The 16,975-nt window shown below is 44.6% G+C and overlaps 1 protein-coding gene across 1 annotated transcript in view; it reads left to right on the forward strand.

Moving 5' to 3' along the window:
- The window catches only part of LOC123950430, a 37,641-nt gene extending 25,086 nt beyond the window's left edge, over nucleotides 1-12,555 (forward strand). The window contains exons 3-5 of the mRNA XM_046018218.1: nucleotides 5,165-5,284; nucleotides 8,625-8,757; nucleotides 11,279-12,555. Of these exons, the coding sequence (XP_045874174.1) occupies nucleotides 5,165-5,284; nucleotides 8,625-8,757; nucleotides 11,279-11,344 (319 nt within the window). The 3' untranslated portion in view covers nucleotides 11,345-12,555. The remainder of the gene's footprint in view (nucleotides 1-5,164; nucleotides 5,285-8,624; nucleotides 8,758-11,278) is intronic.
- The last annotated feature ends 4,420 nt before the right edge of the window (nucleotides 12,556-16,975 follow it).

Below are 16,975 nucleotides of genomic sequence, written 5' to 3' on the forward strand. Positions count from 1 at the left end.
GGTACCCAAGGGCTGGAAGTTCTGTCCATTGAATTCACTACTGTGAATACCTAGAGCCAGTGCTGCCAATTCACTTCGTGGACTACTATTGAGATGTACGTTGAGGCTAGGGACTGAAGGAGCTTTAATTCCTCAGGCAATGTTCTCCGGGTATGTGGTGGATTGAGGTGGAATTTTGCATGGAGCTGAGTACTCCTGGCATTGATACGCAGAGTGATTGAAGAGGGCTGGCTTTTAGGCCACCATCCTAATTAAATAAATGCTAATCCAAGCCTGGGTACTAAGGGACTCAACTCTGTTAGAGTTCAGAAAGGGGTTTCAGTAGGAGAGGCAACGAGGGTTTCAGGAGCAAGCTCACTAATACAAGTTGCAGAACTCTCAGGAGACCCCCTGTGCTATTGCCCTCCTTCTATGAGACTGCTCTGTGGTCGCACCTTCTGGAGCAGACCTAACCTTGCCCCCTGCTGCCACCGTTAGCCATAGATAGAGGTTTCACGGTCCATTTGAGACGTTTCACATTTTACCACTGTTCTCAAGAATGTCCCACAGAAATGACTGCTGCTTTAACTGAAGCTCATTTATGAGTTCATTCATTCTTTCACTCATTCATTCTTTTACTGTTATCTACAAGCATATGCTTCACCGTCCTCTGGGCCTAGGCACTCATCAATAAATCAGAGCTCCTGCCTGCCCTCCATGACCTTAACAATTAAGTAGGGTCAAACATAAACATGCATGTGAGTAATAAAGGGCTGGACACCTGCAAAAGGCCTAGTGAGTGCCGAAAGGAGGATGTCCGCCGGCTCCATATTGAGATGTGAGGCCAGGAGCATCATAAAAGCACAAGTGACGGGGCGCCTGGGTGGCTCAGTGGGTTGAGCATCTACCTTCGGCTCAGGTCATGATCGCAGGGTCCTGGGATTGAGCCCCCCGCACCGGGCTCTCTCCTTAGCGCGGATTCTGCTTCTCCTTCTTACTCTCCTTCTGTTCTTTCTCTCTCTCTCAAAAATAAATAAACGAAATCTTTAAAAAAAAAAAAAAGCCAAAAGTGACAACTGAGTTTTTCTTTAAAGTGTTTACCAGCTTGGCAAAAAGGAGTTAGAGGATGTTCTAGCAGAGAGCGAAGTGTGCAAAGGCTTTGAGGAGAAACCGCTGACATGGGCTTTGAAACTGGGTTCTAAATCCCCTTGGGTGGCAGAGCGGGGTATGGTGGGCTTTGGATCCTAGATGTCAGCAGATCGCTATGGCCTGATTCACTGTGCATGTGATTGAAAACAATATATTTATATCAAAGCAAATAAGACTATTTTGAGGCAAAATGCAAAAATACCAAAACTCATCCTAAAAACAAAAACAAAAACTTCAAAGTGATGTCAAGGTTTATGCAGAATCTTTCACAGTTTACCCCTTTTCTTAGTTCTGGCTGCTATAACATAATCCCATGGACTAGGTGGCTTAAATAACAGAAACTTCTTTTTCACAATTCTGGAGGCTAGAAGTCCCAGATCAAAGTCTGACAGGGTGGATTTCTGTTGAGAGCTCTCTTCCTAGCTTGCAACCTGCCTCCGTTCACTGTGATCTCACATGACAGACAGAAGGTGGCCCAAAAATGTTCTGGGGGCACTGAGGTGGCTCAGTGGGTTAAGCATCTGACTCTTGATTTCAGTTCAAGTCATGATCTCAGGGTAATGAGATGGAGCCCCGTGTTGGGCTCTGTGCTCAGCGGGGAGTCTGCTTGAGATTCTTCCTCTCTCTCTGCCTCTCCCCCCTCTGGAATAAATCAATAAATTAAAAAAGTATTCTGAAGAAATTCATATGTTCTTATGGATTGTTACCTTGATCCCAAGACCTTCTTTTTTTCCTGCCCTTTCTAAGACTAAGCTAATCACCCTCTTCTGTTTTGTGAGCTACCCTGTATCCTTTCAGCAAGTTCCTTTTTTAAAACTTAAACATACTTTGTTTCTGTTGCTTGCAACTAAGGAACTCTAGCTGAAGCCCAGAGGGTATCAGGAAAAGCCCTATACAATTTTCTCTGTTCATTCTGCCTTGTGTTGCAAAAGGAGACCTGAGACCACTCCTGCTGCCCCATTATGACCATCTCAGGCTCTGTGCAAGCCCCTCTGCCCATCTGTGGTAGGGAGTTTGGTATGTACACTGCATCCTAAGCCATTTCCTCTCCACTGCGGTCTTAACTCCCAGCCCTTACGGGAATTGCTTCAGCTGTCTTGCCCAGCTGTCAAACTGTAAGGAGGAGGGAGTCATAAACCAGGGGACAGTGGAAGACCATCCACAGACCTCTCCCAGTGAGAACATGGAAAGGACAGCAGAGGCTCTGACCACTAAAGAGAAAGTAAAATGCAGAGCCATAAAGAGAGGGGCCGACAGATGGAGGTGGCCCCAGGTGAGCTTTGCCAATGCGACATTAGCTTTCTCCACATTTTTTAAAGTTACCGTTTTGCAGGCTCTGCTGCCAGAACTTTCTGAAACGCTAGGCCTGGGTGCCAGGGCAAGCTGGAAAGCCAGCCAATGTGCGCTATGAGTGCCAGAAGATCACAAACACGGGCACTAATAGCAGCTTGCCTGATATCTCAGTGCCTTTTTTTCCTGCCAAATTGATGGGGCCATCAAGATAGTCTTCCAGGCTTTGTAGCTCAGGTGGTGTACCCAGAAAGGCAGACCCAGCCGGGAACCCTGAAATTGGCGTGGGGCAATGGTTTGGGGGCTCTAATGAGTGGCCTTCCTTGTCACATTCAGGCAGGTCTGAACCACCTGGGAACTTCAGCTCTCAGTGTCTCCAGCAGCCAGGAGTGATTGCAGAACATCTGTTGGTAGTGGGATCGGGACTCACTTCTGTCTCTGTAAGCCTTTGAGCTTCCTTTAAGAAAAAGCCCTCCTACTTCCCTCCCCATTCACAGCCCGCCAGATGTTTGTGTTCTGTTTCTGCAAAGAAATATTAAAGGCACAATAACAATAGCATTAGAATTGCCCAGAGCAGGCACCTGCTACCTATCCCATATGTATGCCTGGTCTAAAAATCAGGCAACTGACAGCCTTAAGTGTCAATCAGTTTTATCATTAATTGACCAAGTACTGTGTTCCAAACATTATCCTAGGTGCCATCAGGAAGGCCCTTGAGGAACTTGGTTGCCTTTCTAGTGAGGGCCAAAGATGAGATTATAGATAACTGACCTCAAGGTCTAAAGCTCAGCTCGGGTTCAGCTCAGAACACAGAAGTCGTGGTGCGGAAGGGCCAATTCTTTTTTTTTTTTTTTTTTTTTTTTTTTTTTAAGATTTTATTTATTTATTTGACAGAGAGAGATCATAAGTAGGCGGAGAGGCAGGCAGAGAGAGTGAGAGGGAAGCAGGCTCCCTGCCGAGCAGAGAGCCCGATGTGGGACTCGATCCCAGGACCCTGAGATCATGACCTGAGCCGAAGGCAGCGGCTTAAACCACTGAGCCACCCAGGCGCCCCGGAAGGGCCAATTCTAAATTCTCTGCACTTGTAGTGAGATGTCCAGTTTGTGCTGTTAGAGTATTGCCTGTGCCACTCTTTGGCAGTTATTACACACCTCCTTGCATGGTCAGTTCCCCTTGTAAGTGTGTGGGTGTCTCACTGTTTACAAGGGAGGGCAGGGAGAGACTCACCTTTGATCTCATATCTTAAAAAGTGCACCATGGTTAATAAACTGGTTGGCTTAGGCAACTTCAAAGTTCAAGGCATGTCTGGTCAGCTGTCACATCATCTAACATGTGGGCTTATCCATCCCCTGCGGTTTTAGCCAGTACTGCTTAAGCATGTCTGCACAAGACAAAAACCATATGAAACCCCAACTAGTCTTGTGTTTTATACAGAGAGGTACCAAACATATTCCCAGTTGGAGTACAAACAGTGTATCTTCTCTTTACTTGATACACATGTGTTATAAGAGGGATTTTTAGCAGTGATGAGAGATTTGGTTAACCAAGGTTAGTGGTCCCATCATAAAGATGAAGACCAAACTGTGAAAACGGACGTTAGCATGGCAGTCTACCCCTTGGAACCACTAGGCTTTGTGTAGCTTAATTCTTACAACTGCCCTATGAAGGAGATGATGTCCTCCTCCCTCTGCTGTTTGTGAAGCCGAGACTCAAAGAAGTCAAGAAGCCTCATAGTGGTAGGTCTATTGAGTGAAGGAATCAGGGTATGAATGCCTGTGTGTCTCATTCCTTCAGGGAGAAAAGTTGAGCTATTCTACACTCCCACTACCACAGATCTCAGTGGGGGGTGGGGGAGAAAAGTCTTCCAGATAGATACCAGTTCTCCTCTCCCATCAGGCCTTTGGGTTGGTTAAGATCTTTGTTCCTATGTGGCATGGGGTAGTAGAGAATGGGCATATTGGAATGGGTGGTGCAAAAGGTTAGGGTTAGGGTTGGGGTTAACCTAACCTAGGGTTAACCTAACCCTAACCCTAACCCCAACTCTAACCCTACCCCTACCCCTACCCCTAAGGTCTGTCCCTGCTGGGAACAAATCTGTGCACCTAGCTGCTTGGCCAGCAGGATATTAAGATAGGGACTGTGTAGGGAGCCAGGGAGGAGTTGGGAGCTTGCCTTTGAGAAGGGTAACGTTAAGGAGACCATGAAGTCAGCCTTGGTTGGGCTTCCCACTCTGAGGTCCCAGAGGCCAGTTGAGATTCTAGGGATTTCCATGGCTTGTTGCAACCTGGGAGAGACCAGTTGGGTGCACATCAGCACCTTCCCTAGGTTAGCTCTTCCTTCAGCCCCTTCCCCATCCTACTGTGAAGCTCCGTGGAAGGACTGAAGCAGAGCTCCAGCTCAGGAATGTGGTCAGACTCCATTCCTCCACACTAACTGCCAATGGAAGTGATCTTTGTTCCAGTAGCCCAAAAGTTGTTTGCTGAAGGGATTAATAGGAATCTGATGTCAGGGCTTTAGAATATCTGTAGTTGATACGCACAGGACTGAATAAATAGCATATGAATCTTCTTCCTTAATTAAAGTCACCTGGCCTGAACACTGTTCGAAAAAAATGTTTTAGGTCTCAGTGAGAGTGTACCTATAGAATTATCCTATAACTCAGCCTCATTTCAATTAAATTAGTGAGATTTTAGAGGTATGTGCTTAGGTTGTCAATGAAAAACAAACCTACTTCTTCTCTTCCCAGGCCCATTGGTTTGGGATTTCCAGACGACGTAGTCGCATGGAGGTCAGTGCTCACATGCTCCTACTTGACTGACAGGGCACAAAAACCAGAAAGTGGGACTAATTGGGAAATAAGAGCAAGGTGTGTGTATATTTTAGCTACATGATCATTTCAGGACCATATCAAAGCATACAGTGTGTGTTATTCATTTATTTATTCATTCAAAAGTCATTATTTCATTTAAAACCACTTAATAATAGTTTCTATTATTTATAGTATGTATTGTGTTGGTATACCAAAGTACAAAAGTGCATCTGTAATATGAACTCCTTACTGTTGTTTTTTTTTTTTTAAAGGATATACATTTTGTAAGTAAGTTTATACTGATGTGGAAACATTTCTGGAAGGATACTTCAGAAACTATCAACATTATCCCTCTGGGGAGGGAGTGGGATAGGTAGCTGTTCAGAAAGGAGACATTTATGTTTTATACATTTTACAATTTATATCCTCTCATATATTTACATTTTATACTTTCCTGTACTCTCTGAGTTTAGTTAAATATCCTTTCATCTCTAGTGCCTGATACCACTTGTCTCAGTAAAATTGTCACTGGTTTATGATGAAATTTACAATGAAATGGAGCAATTTTTTTTTCTAAGAGAGAGAGAGAGAAAGAGAGGGGCAGGGAGGGGAAAAGGGAGAGAGAGAAAGAGAATCTCAAGCAAATTGCACACCCGTCATGGAGCTCTATATGGGGCTCGACCCCACAACCCCGAGATCATGAGGTGAGATGAAGTCAACAGATGCTTCATCGACTGAGCCACCCAGACTCCCAGAAGTGAAGCAATTTTTAATTGCATTCTACAAATATCACTATGAATTCTGGATCTCATATTAGAGGAACATATTTGCATATCAATATATTAGCTGGACCAGGCAGGTCAGATGTGCTTATGATATGTGAACAAAATAAAATAATGCAGGGGGCACCTGGGTGGCTGAGTTGATTAAGCAACTCAGGTCATGGTCCTGGAATCCCAGGATCGAGTCTCAGGATCGAGCCCTACATCAGGTTCCCCTCTCAGCGGAAAGTCTGCTTCTCTCTCTGACCCTCTCCCCTCTCATGCCCTCCCTCTCTCATTCTCTATCTCTCTAAAGTAAATAAATAAAACCTTTAAAAAGCAAAAACAATAACAAAGCAGGGACATGACATACAAGAGTAGCTTGGTTTCCCTTATCAGTGACAAGGAGCCTTTAAAAACTCTACATCCTAGACTACTAGTGGTGCTGGAAACCTTTTTTCCTTTCTGGATAGTCTTTGCTAGCTGTCTTCCTAGCTAGACAGATGTGGGGTCCTGAGCTTTTTCATTCTCTCCATTCTTTACTCATCCCGAATCAATGAAGACCCACAGGACAGGTGGGGGCATGCAGGGTTACTCAAGTTCAGTGCAATGGGCACTTCCCTTAGTTTTGTTTAAGAATTTGTATTAGGCTCAGGGAGCCTGGGTGGCTTACTTGGTGGAGCTGAGTCTTGGTTTCAACGCCAGTCATGATCTGAGGGTCCCAGGATTGAGCCCTGTGCTCAGTGGGGAGTCTGCTTATCCCTCTCCTTCTGCTCCTCTCCCTCACTTGTGAGCTCTCTTGCTCTCATTGTTAAATAAATAAATAAATAAATAAATAAATAAATAAATAAATAATTTAAGGAAGGTTTGTCTCAGGCTTTATCCCTGAGACTCTTGGCCCAGAAGAAGCCAATCATTTTCAGAAGAGGACCTACAACCTCGGTCCTTCCCGTGGTCTTCACCATGCCTCATTCCCAGAGGCTCTTTCCCTTCTCCCCAAAGTAAAATGTGTGTCCAGCCAAGACAAGTATGGGGTTGGATAGGAGTTCAGCAACTGGAAGACACATGCAAAAGCACAAGGACGTACTCCTCGAGAGCTGTCATTATCTGCTGGGCCCTGAGGAAACAGGCAGAGGTGGTGTGGGCTCAAGAGCAGGACAGTTGAATCCAAACTCTACCAGCTGTGGGACCTTGGGTAACTTATTTACTTAAGAATCTCTGAGTCTTAGTTTCTTCGTCTGCAAAATGGGAATGAAAATACCTGCCTTGCAAGGTTATCGTGATGATTTGCAGTAGTTAATCCACAGTGATATGATGTATCATTCATCCATCAAACAGTACCTGTTTATTATGCATTAAACAGTGTGCTAGGCACCAAGAGAGATTTCAAATATTAATAAAACATGGCCCTTGCCCTGCAGGGATTCACGTCTAGGAGAGGAGATGAAAAATTTAACAAATATATTAAATCAGGGTGATAAATGCAATAATAAAATACATACCAAGCTCACTTGTGTCACAAAAATAAGAGAGAAATTCAGAATTTAGAAACAGATAATTTACTGTAACAAGTAATGTTTTGATAAGAAAGATGATTTCTTTACCGAGAATTGCTGATTATTTATTTATTTATTTAACAATTCAGATGCTTCATATGGGCAGAAAATTAAGGGAGAGTCCCTGTCCCTTTTCTCATTCCTATTGCTTCTGCCTTGGTTCAAGTTAGCATTTCCCATAGGTGGTAACTTGTAGTCTCCTAACTGACCTTTTTACCTCCAGATTTTCCCAGCACCAATCCATTTTTTGTTAATTGCTTGGTGACACTAGTAACAATCTCTCATACCCATGTTTTGTCCATTTACAAACTCTTTTCATAAACGTTGTCTAAAATGATCTTCACTACAACCAAATGAAGTGTGGGAGGACAGAAGTGATTATCCTTATTTTAAAAGAAAATGAGGGCCTTACAGGTTAAGTGACTTGTTCCAGGTCATTCAGACTCAGACTCATCCCCTTCTGGGTGAAAATCCAGTACCTTCCTCTCATGTCTGTTTGACCAAGGCACTGGGCTGTTAAACCATTTTATGGCTTCTTGTTCCTTAACATAGTTGACAACTTTATTAGTTGTTAGAGCTCAGGAGAAGCATCTGTTTGATCAGAGACTTTTGATGCTCTCAGCCACTCTTGCCAAACGCAAGACTAATTAGAGAGTGCAACTAAAGTCCTCTCCTGTTCCAGAAGCCTCTTGGGTCAAGCCCTGTGGTTGGCATGGGGGATTTTCCTAGCCAGAGGGAGGTTCTGGGCGAAGCACCTGGCTCACAGGATTTTTCCTTGCTCACGCTCTGAGAAAGCAGCCTGTGAGGGGCAGGTCTGGGTCCAGAATACAAGTGTCTGCCAGGCACAGCTCTGGTCCAGGAGGGCTGCTGAGCAGTGTCCCGATTCCTTCTTGTCCTGGCGTTAGACTAATTGTCTTCTGAGTAGCACTTGCTTCTGCTTCATTAATCTCATTTGTTGCCTCATATGTTCATTTATGCATTTATCCATTCATTGAACATATATGTAGCTACCATATAGGCACTGGCGATGCAAGTAAGAATAAGATGTGGTCCTTGCTGCTTCTTTCTTTCTGTCTTCAGACCCGAACTGGAACACATTAGTCCTGTGCCTGCTTCACCGATCCCCACCCTTGTCCTCCAAGGAAATACCATGCTCACAGCCTTCCTGCCAAGGTGGCCAAATGTGGTACCATCAGCTTCACTGATCCAAGAGGTAAGTTATCATTTAAAAATCCCAGGGAAGGAGTCCAGTTAGTCCCAGTTGGATTCTCTGTCCACGTTTAAAAAATAAGTATACAAGTTAATATGATGGGGCCAAACTGGGCACATGTTCCCACTCTTGTGGCCAGTGGAGCTGAACTCTTTCCAGAAGACAGGAGAAGAGTGCTGAGGAGGTAAATATCTAAAAGATAAAAACAGTGGACCCCTATGGCTTTCCACGGCATGGGATTAGCTGACATTGCTGCCTATCCCCCGCCGTGTGTCCCCTCATCCTGAGGGAGCAGAGTCCTTCGGTCAGCCTTAGAAACACTTCGCCTTGAAACCATTCTCCTGGTCTGGTATATGACCCAGTTATTTCATACCTGCACATCTCCTGAGCTTCGTATTCACTTAGGGCAGCTTTGGGCCTCCTCCTCAGAACCAGTTACCCCCATAAGGAATCTGACATTCATCCATGCAGGTAGGATTAATACATGCAAAGGAATAGGCAGGCACAGCAAGATGGTGGGTTTCTAACAGGGATGTTTCTAATTAATCATCCTCATGTCTCAGATGGGGAGAGGGCAAAGAGCCACTGAGGCCACGTCAGCGCAGGCTTGCTACATGGCTTCCAGTTAACGGCTGGTGCTATTTTGTGAGAAGCCTGTACCCGGGATTCCACCTCCTTGTCAGTGAGTGTGCAGCTGGGTGGAGCGTTTCTGGTTGTGCAAGTTCAGGGGGTCATAACTGAGAGCCTCTGTGTCCCTCTACCACTCACTCAGGCTGCCTTCCGGGGAGCAGTGGGTCTGTGCGAGAGCCTGCAGTGGGGCCTCAGGGTTTTGCTGGAGCACACATTTGTGTCTAAGCGAAGCCAAAAACTGACCGCATTCACTCCGATCCAGGCAGATGTGGAAGCAGGTGTGGAAAAATCTGCCTTATGAGCCAGAGTTCTCCCTTGTCATCGAGCTGAGTAAGGGCCAGGGATGATGATGGGCTGAGGAGATTCAGCCGACTCTGAGCTGTTAGCTAACTGAGTGAAGCTGAAGCAAACGGCTAGGGACCTTTTAGCTCTTTTCATCTGATCTTGAAAGAAATTCCTTTACCAGGCTCCTGGCTGAGTAGAAGTGAGGTCAACACTCCAAATTAGGTAACCAACAGTAGGTCATGGTCTAAGACGTCCTAACTCTCAGAGTTGCCTGTGGCCCCGTTTAAACGAGGATGTTTCTTCTTTCAAGGCTACACTCTTTTCAGGACCACATCTGCCCCCCCACCCCCCGCCCCGCAACTGCTAGGCACCACCAGGTGTGTCTAGATGTCTTTCGTTATAGAGGGAACCATATTGCTGACATGTTTGTCAGGAAGTGCCGAGCTTTGAACCCCATACTGACAAATGATTGTAACCTTTCTCATTCTGCAACCACACGGCTGTGCGTACTTAACTTGAACTTCACTTCTTCAGAGCACCTTAGCTCTAAGTTCTAGATAGCCAGCTCTGCCAGATTCTATCCACGTCATTTATAAAATACTCCAAGTCAATCATCAGACATGGATCTTTGCTCAGCCTTTGTAATAATCAGACATCCAGTTCTCTTTAGCTACTCAAGTTTGACCAAGATCTTGTCTTTTCATTCCCTATACCTTTCCTTTTTCATTTTCATTAATTTCTAGACTTTTAGCTTCAAATATCTGTTTGATAATTGGCCTATGATTGTAATATTGTTCAAAATATTTTCTGCTTCTCTGTGGGACAGAATTATACATCCTCACCCTATTGATGTGAGACCTGATCATATGACTTTCTTTGGCTCATGAAGTATTACCAGAGTGACACATGCCGCTTCTGAGCAGAAGGTCACAAAGGCTTTTGTGCGGCTTCACCATGTTGTCTTTCCCTTTTCAGGGGGAAACTGAAAACCAGTATTGCAATCACTGGATAGATCCCTGGTGATTATTATTTTTAAGTGACACATTCAATATTTTATACAGGGGGATAAGCTCTCAAGACCTAATCTAGTCCTGGTTCCTATTTTTCTCCCCCCGCCCCCCACAGCATCCCAAAGGCTCCTAATCTAGACGCCATCCTGAAATGAGATAAGCTAATTGTGGGAAGGGGAAAGAGGGAGGCAAGAAGCGGAGGTGTTAGTAAAGATGTGGCTCCAGAGGCCTGAGCCAGCAGTGAGAGCAGCTGATTACATTATAGTATGTGGGGGCGGGGGGCGGGTGTCCCAAGTGCTGTGTCAGGCAGCCCTCTTGCGCCAGCCCAGCAGTAAAATCTGGTTAAAGGGGGAGCAGGGAACTTTGACAGTGCCTGAAGATTTCCCCAAGGCAGATGTTTTTGCTTCTCGGCATCTATTCCTGGAGGAGAAAACAGAGAGATGGACTCGCTGTCATTTGGAATGACTCGGTCCCTGTGGTGAAATTGGCCAGCCAAGACTGGTAATATATTGAGGTGGCTTCCTAGTTTGGTTCGCTTCCTGAAAGTTGAAAGCCTCATTTCTCTGAGCACGTTTCTCTTTTATTACTGTGCTTTCCAGTGCCCCAGTCTTCGGCTTTATCCAGCACAGAACAATTTGGGTATAGGCCCCAAAGAGGACTCCTAACAGCACGTATAAGGACTTCAGTTCCTGAAAAGGATATGTTTCTCTTCCCATCACCTCTATTCCCACATATTTATATGACATGAATTTGAAATGCCCTATTCATAGACTGCATGCTGTTTCAAGCCATCCCAACAATGGGTAAAATGCATTTAAGCTGCCCCTCTCAGTGCAGAAGACAGAGCCTTGCTAAGCCACACTGCAATTAGCTTTGTATGTTTCTTGTCACAACCACAGTCTGCCCACAGTGCGACCAAGATGAAATGCCATTCCTGCTGACTTTGTGACTCTGTATGAGTATGTGTGTTTAGGCACTTATTTAAAACACAACCACAGGCCAATGTGCCTTTATCGAGGCACATGGAGATCATTACCGCACACTTGCATTTTGGGTTGGAAGGAAGGACAGCAGTTAACCACCTGAAATCCCAACAGTAAAAGAACACCACGAAGTTCTACAACTGTGGAACAAAAGATTACAAAATGTAGGTTCAGTTAAAAAATTGGGAAGTAAGTTACGTTACAAACTTGAGCACTTTTGTCACAGTGATTAGTAGAGCTTATTACATGTGACTAGAATATTCCATTTCTACAAAGAAATGGGGCAAAGAATTAGAAAAATTTCAGTTGTTGTATTTTTGATCCCAACCCCATGTATTCAGACAAAGCAAACAGAATTTCTCACAGGCTTTCAGTATGTAAAAACAATGCACCTGTATTACTAATATTTTAGATTTGTGTTGTTAGTCTTTTGCCAACAGCAAAGGTGACCACCATTAAGCATTCTGTCCAGTTTTCCTCTTGATTAGGTGCTCTACCAGACTCATTTTCTGGGAGAAAATCCCATTCAGGTCCTGGAAAGATTTAAAACACCTTAAACTTTCATTCTAAATTTAGTTCTCTGGGAAGAAGGTTGAGATCCAGAAGGCCTGAATGAAGCCTAGTGCTTTGGGAGACAGCTTGGGTTGCCTTAAATTAAAGCTTGCTCTCTGGAGGGCCATAGACACCACAAACAAAGCTTTCTCTACTGTGTTCCGCTACTGTATTCAATGCACTGAGTAACTCTTAATGTTCCTAGGGTTTCCTAAATGGCCTAGAAATAAAGCTAACAGAAGAGGGCAATATATTTCAGTTAACTAACTTTAACAGTATACCCAAAGTTATTTCTTTTCAAAGAGCTCATGAAAGGCCTTGGTCAGAATTTTGGTGGCATTAGAAATACTTGAACATTGGGGCGCCTGGGTGGCTCAGCGGGTTAAAGCCTCTGCCTTCGGCTCAGGTCATGATCTCAGGGTCCTGGGATTGAGCCCCGCATCGGGCTCTCTGCTTGGCGGGGAGCCTGCTTCCTCCTCTCTCTCTCTCTCTCTCTGCCTGCCTCTCTGCCTGCTTGTGGTCTCTATCTGTCAAATAAATGAATCTTTAAAAAAAAAAAAAAAAAAAAAAAAGAAATACTTGAACATTAATCCATCAGCTGTCCTTTAGGTCTCTAGACTGTAAGCACATTAAGAATGAAACACCACCCTGGATGCTATAATCTTTATAGGTCTGTATTTCTTTTCCAAAAAATAAAAAGAACAAAGTCACCACTCTCACAACAACTGGAGGAAACCTCAGTAGAAACTCAACACTTTTTCAATGAGAAATACTTGATGTCATATATTTTGTTTAATAAAGACTGAGTTGGTTGTACACTAAGCCAATTTAAGAATGTGATCTGTAACTCACCGTCTTAATTACATGGAGAAAAAGTGAATGGGTTCATTATTGTTGTGAAAAGGAACAGTGACCTACCTGCCAAGTGGCAAGGTAGAAATAATTAATCTGGTCAATTAAAAAGAAGCAGATAATTTAAAATGCAAAGACTTCCAGGTGGTGCACTAAATTCTGCTATCTGGAATTGCAGATTCTTACTGTCAGTCTTGGTTTTCTCAGTACACATTCCTTGTCCTTTTCTTTGTCTTTCTTCCATGGCTCAAATCTAATAGAAAAATCGTTCTATGCTATAAATCATGACCTGCTTCTTTATGTCTTATGTCCTAAAATATTTATTTATTCTAACATGTACTCTAGAAATGCTCCAGGGGATTAACAAATCCCTAGAACCATCTCCAGGATTCCATTTTCCCTTTGTTGAGGGTCTGTTATATCTTACTTTCCCTCCGAAATCGTTTGGCCTTTTTCTGGGGTTTTAATAATGTTTTAAAAGTGCTAGAGCCTGAGCCACACTGTCTGGGTTATCTAATCCCATTTATGATCCTATAACCTTGAAACTTGCCATGGCCTGGCTGTCAGCACCAAGTTCTAAATACATAGGGTAGTGCGTTTGCTCCATGGAACCGGAAATTAGTCCAACAGTTACTTTTCTACAGACGTTCATAATTCCTCTTGACATTTACAAGCAAGTAGTAGTTCTTATACGTAGAGTCATCTCAACACACCTCAGCCTGCAGCGAGTGGCTACCTGCAGCAAAGCGCAGGGGCAGGTGCAGAGAGGCAGGCACTCTGCTCCCTGGCGTCCCCAGGTCACCCAGCTGCCCCCCGCCCGCCTCGCTGTGGCTGCGGAGACGCGGGGGAGCAGGGGAGGGGCGCGCGGGGGCGGGTGGGGAGACCCTGTTCTTAGCTTAATCCCTTTCAGCTGGTCCAAGCTCGGTTCCCGGACAAATATTAATATCATGTTCATTTGAACCAAGGCAAAGCTTTATAAAAGCATCAAACAGTTCAAGGGAAGGCTGTTTTTACGGTGAGAGTCTGCCTGTAAATTTCTGGTTGCTAAGGAGGAAAAAAAAATTCTCATCTAAAAAACCCAAATGCTGCCGCGGTGAAGTGCGACTTGAAAGTCTCTATTTCCTAGGTGTTAGACTTGGCAAGTTGGAAATAGCGAGGGAGGCGAAAAGAGCTTTTCCTTGATGTGCTCAAACAAAGCAGTACATATTGTCAGCTCCGCAGGAGGCGCGCGGCGGCCATATGTGCGTCGCCCGGCGAAATGGAATAAACAGCTGCTGCCAGGAATCCAATTCCTGGCAAGGAAGCAAACCCAAGTCCTCCTGTTTCCAAAATAAAAATCACCAGAGGGATTCCCCTTCCTGCAGTTCCAGCCAGTAGTTTTATAAAAGCATAAAACATCGCTGTATTGTGGTTTATAATAATCCCTTACATTTGTAGAGCATTTTACAGTTTACAAAGCGCTTTACATACATTATCTCATTTGAGCCTCATACTAGCCCTGGAGAGTACAAAGCACAGATATCCTGAGTCACTTTTCACAGATGGAAAAAGGAAGGTTCTGAGTGGGATGAGGTGGTGAACTGGGTGCCACAGCCCAGGTCTCCTCCTGCCTAGTCCAGGGCTGACCCAGCAGAGACCTGGGGTTCTGCCAAAGGGTGGCTGTGTCTCAGGGATCCAGCGAAGGGACCCTTTCTTGTGCAGCTGAACTGAAAATGCAACTTCACTTTGCTTTATTTCTTTGGTACAATCATCCATTCACTCTGCCAAAGGACTTCTCTCCCACTTTATGAAGCAGCAAGGGAGGCAAGTATGTTGCAAGGGAACAAAGAGAAGAGAAAAGCAACCCTGCACACTGAATGTGAATTTGGTTTGTCCTTGATGGCAGTCAAAAGCCACCACTTCATTTTAAGCATATATTGCAGAGATTAGCCAAGGTCATCCTGGGCGTCAGAACTGAAGGGAGGAAAAAAACATGGATATTGTTCAATTGTTCTCAGACACTGCCACCTCTGTACAGTCCTTTGCAGAAAAACAGGCTTTTCTCCTGGAACTGACCGTCTTGTGCTCATTGTGAAAGCAGTTTTATGAAAGGATCTACAGGACTTTTTATATAGGAATCTCTCGAACCTTAGGAGATGGTGGACTGCTGGTGCCGGACAGTCCTGTCCTATAGGATAGAGGACATGGTGGGTGCATGGCGGACGGGCTATTATGGGCCACTTTCCTTCCAAAACAGAGAATTGCTTTCTGGTTTTGGAGACCTCGTTTCCTGGTCAGGTCTCACTGGGCCTACTACCATCCCTTGGAATTGTGTGCTCTTTGGTTCTAGCTGCAGAATTTGGCATTAAAACATTGCTGCTGGAACTAAAATGCCAGGCTTCTCGGCTTGCGAAGTGTGTGAGCTTGAGCAAGTTTACTTAAGCTTTCTGCCGTGCCAGAGATGTGCCTTCCCTGAAAATGTGGGACTTCTAATAAAACTTGCTTCACAGGGTTATTGTAAGAATTAAATGATTATTATTGGAGAGTGCTTAGAGCAGAGCCTGGTGTGAAGTGGATATTCTCTCAGATTCTGTTAAATCTAGGAAAGCTGTACTTTGGACAGCAGCAGACCAGCTCCAGCTGGCCCCTTCTTGCTCCCTGAAGATGTCCCCCTTATAGAGAGTGGTTGGTGACATCCCTCCTTCCTGGGTCAACTTTGACCCAGACGTACCTTCCCAACATCCCTCACGGAGATGCACAAACCAAGAGGCACTTTGCCTTGTTGATTGTTCATCAGCAAAGCAATCAGGATTTGCAGGAACACAACACAATTTGGCTGACAGTATTTACATTGTTGGTGTCAAAGCAAAAATTGTATGGACCAAAATTAAACATCCAAGGAGGACTTCATTCAAGGCTGTTGCACTAGGGAAGAGAGCCCAGAACTCAGTCTGAACTCAACTCCACTGCAACAAAGCGTGGTAGACTTTTCAAGCACTGGGGTTGAGAGAATGATCATAGCCCATCTGTGTTTGCTAACTGACTTGACCTAAGGAAAAATAAGTTTTTGTATCTTTACAAGTATTCATTTTACAGCTTAGAACAAGGTATCCCCAGAAGTTAGGCTTTTACTCTTCAGGAACTGGAAAATGGAGGGTGGGGGGGAAGGCTACTATCTCCTTTGATGATTACATTTCCAAAGGCTTGTCAAGCTGAGGGAAATATTAAGGCCCTCTTTGTCTTCAGTGTTATAGAAATTGGATGGCGATTTGATGCCGAATGCCCCTCCCACAGAATTCCTTTTGAAGGTGAACAGAAACAGTACAGTTTCCCTATTAGGCCTTGATAGTAGGGCAGTTTCTTTTGGTTTCCCGAGTATCCAGTCTCTTCTCTTTCAGAAGGCATTGATGGAAGAAGGAGAGAGCCTCATTTTACCTGTTCTCTTAAACCCTCTGAGTCCTCATCTACACCATAAGTGATGTCCATCCCCTGGACCATGAGTCCATCCAAGGTTCCATGGTTTTGAAAAGAACCAGATAGTGAAGGGGGGCAGAATATGCCACCCCAAAATGTACCACTTTGCTGTGCAGATGTGTTTTTTTTTTAAGATTTTATTTATTTATTTGACAGACAGAGATCACAAGTAGGCAGAGAGGCAGGCAGGGAGAGAGGGTAGGAAGAAGGCTCTCCGAGAGAGCCAGACGTGGGGCTTGATCCCAGGACCCTGGGATCATGACCCAAGCTGAAGGCAGAGGCTTTAACCCACTGAGCCACCCAGGCACCCCTGTGTGGATTATTTGAAAGGGATGAAGACCCAACAGACTCGGGAAGAACTTTCACCTCTTCCTTCACTGCCTTAAAGAATTGAGATAGGAGGCTTGGCCCAGAAAGAGAGCTATTTATTACTGGAGATAACTTTTTATCTGACCT

Source organism: Meles meles, chromosome 9 (genome assembly GCF_922984935.1).
Source record: "Meles meles chromosome 9, mMelMel3.1 paternal haplotype, whole genome shotgun sequence".
NCBI lineage: Eukaryota > Metazoa > Chordata > Mammalia > Carnivora > Mustelidae > Meles > Meles meles.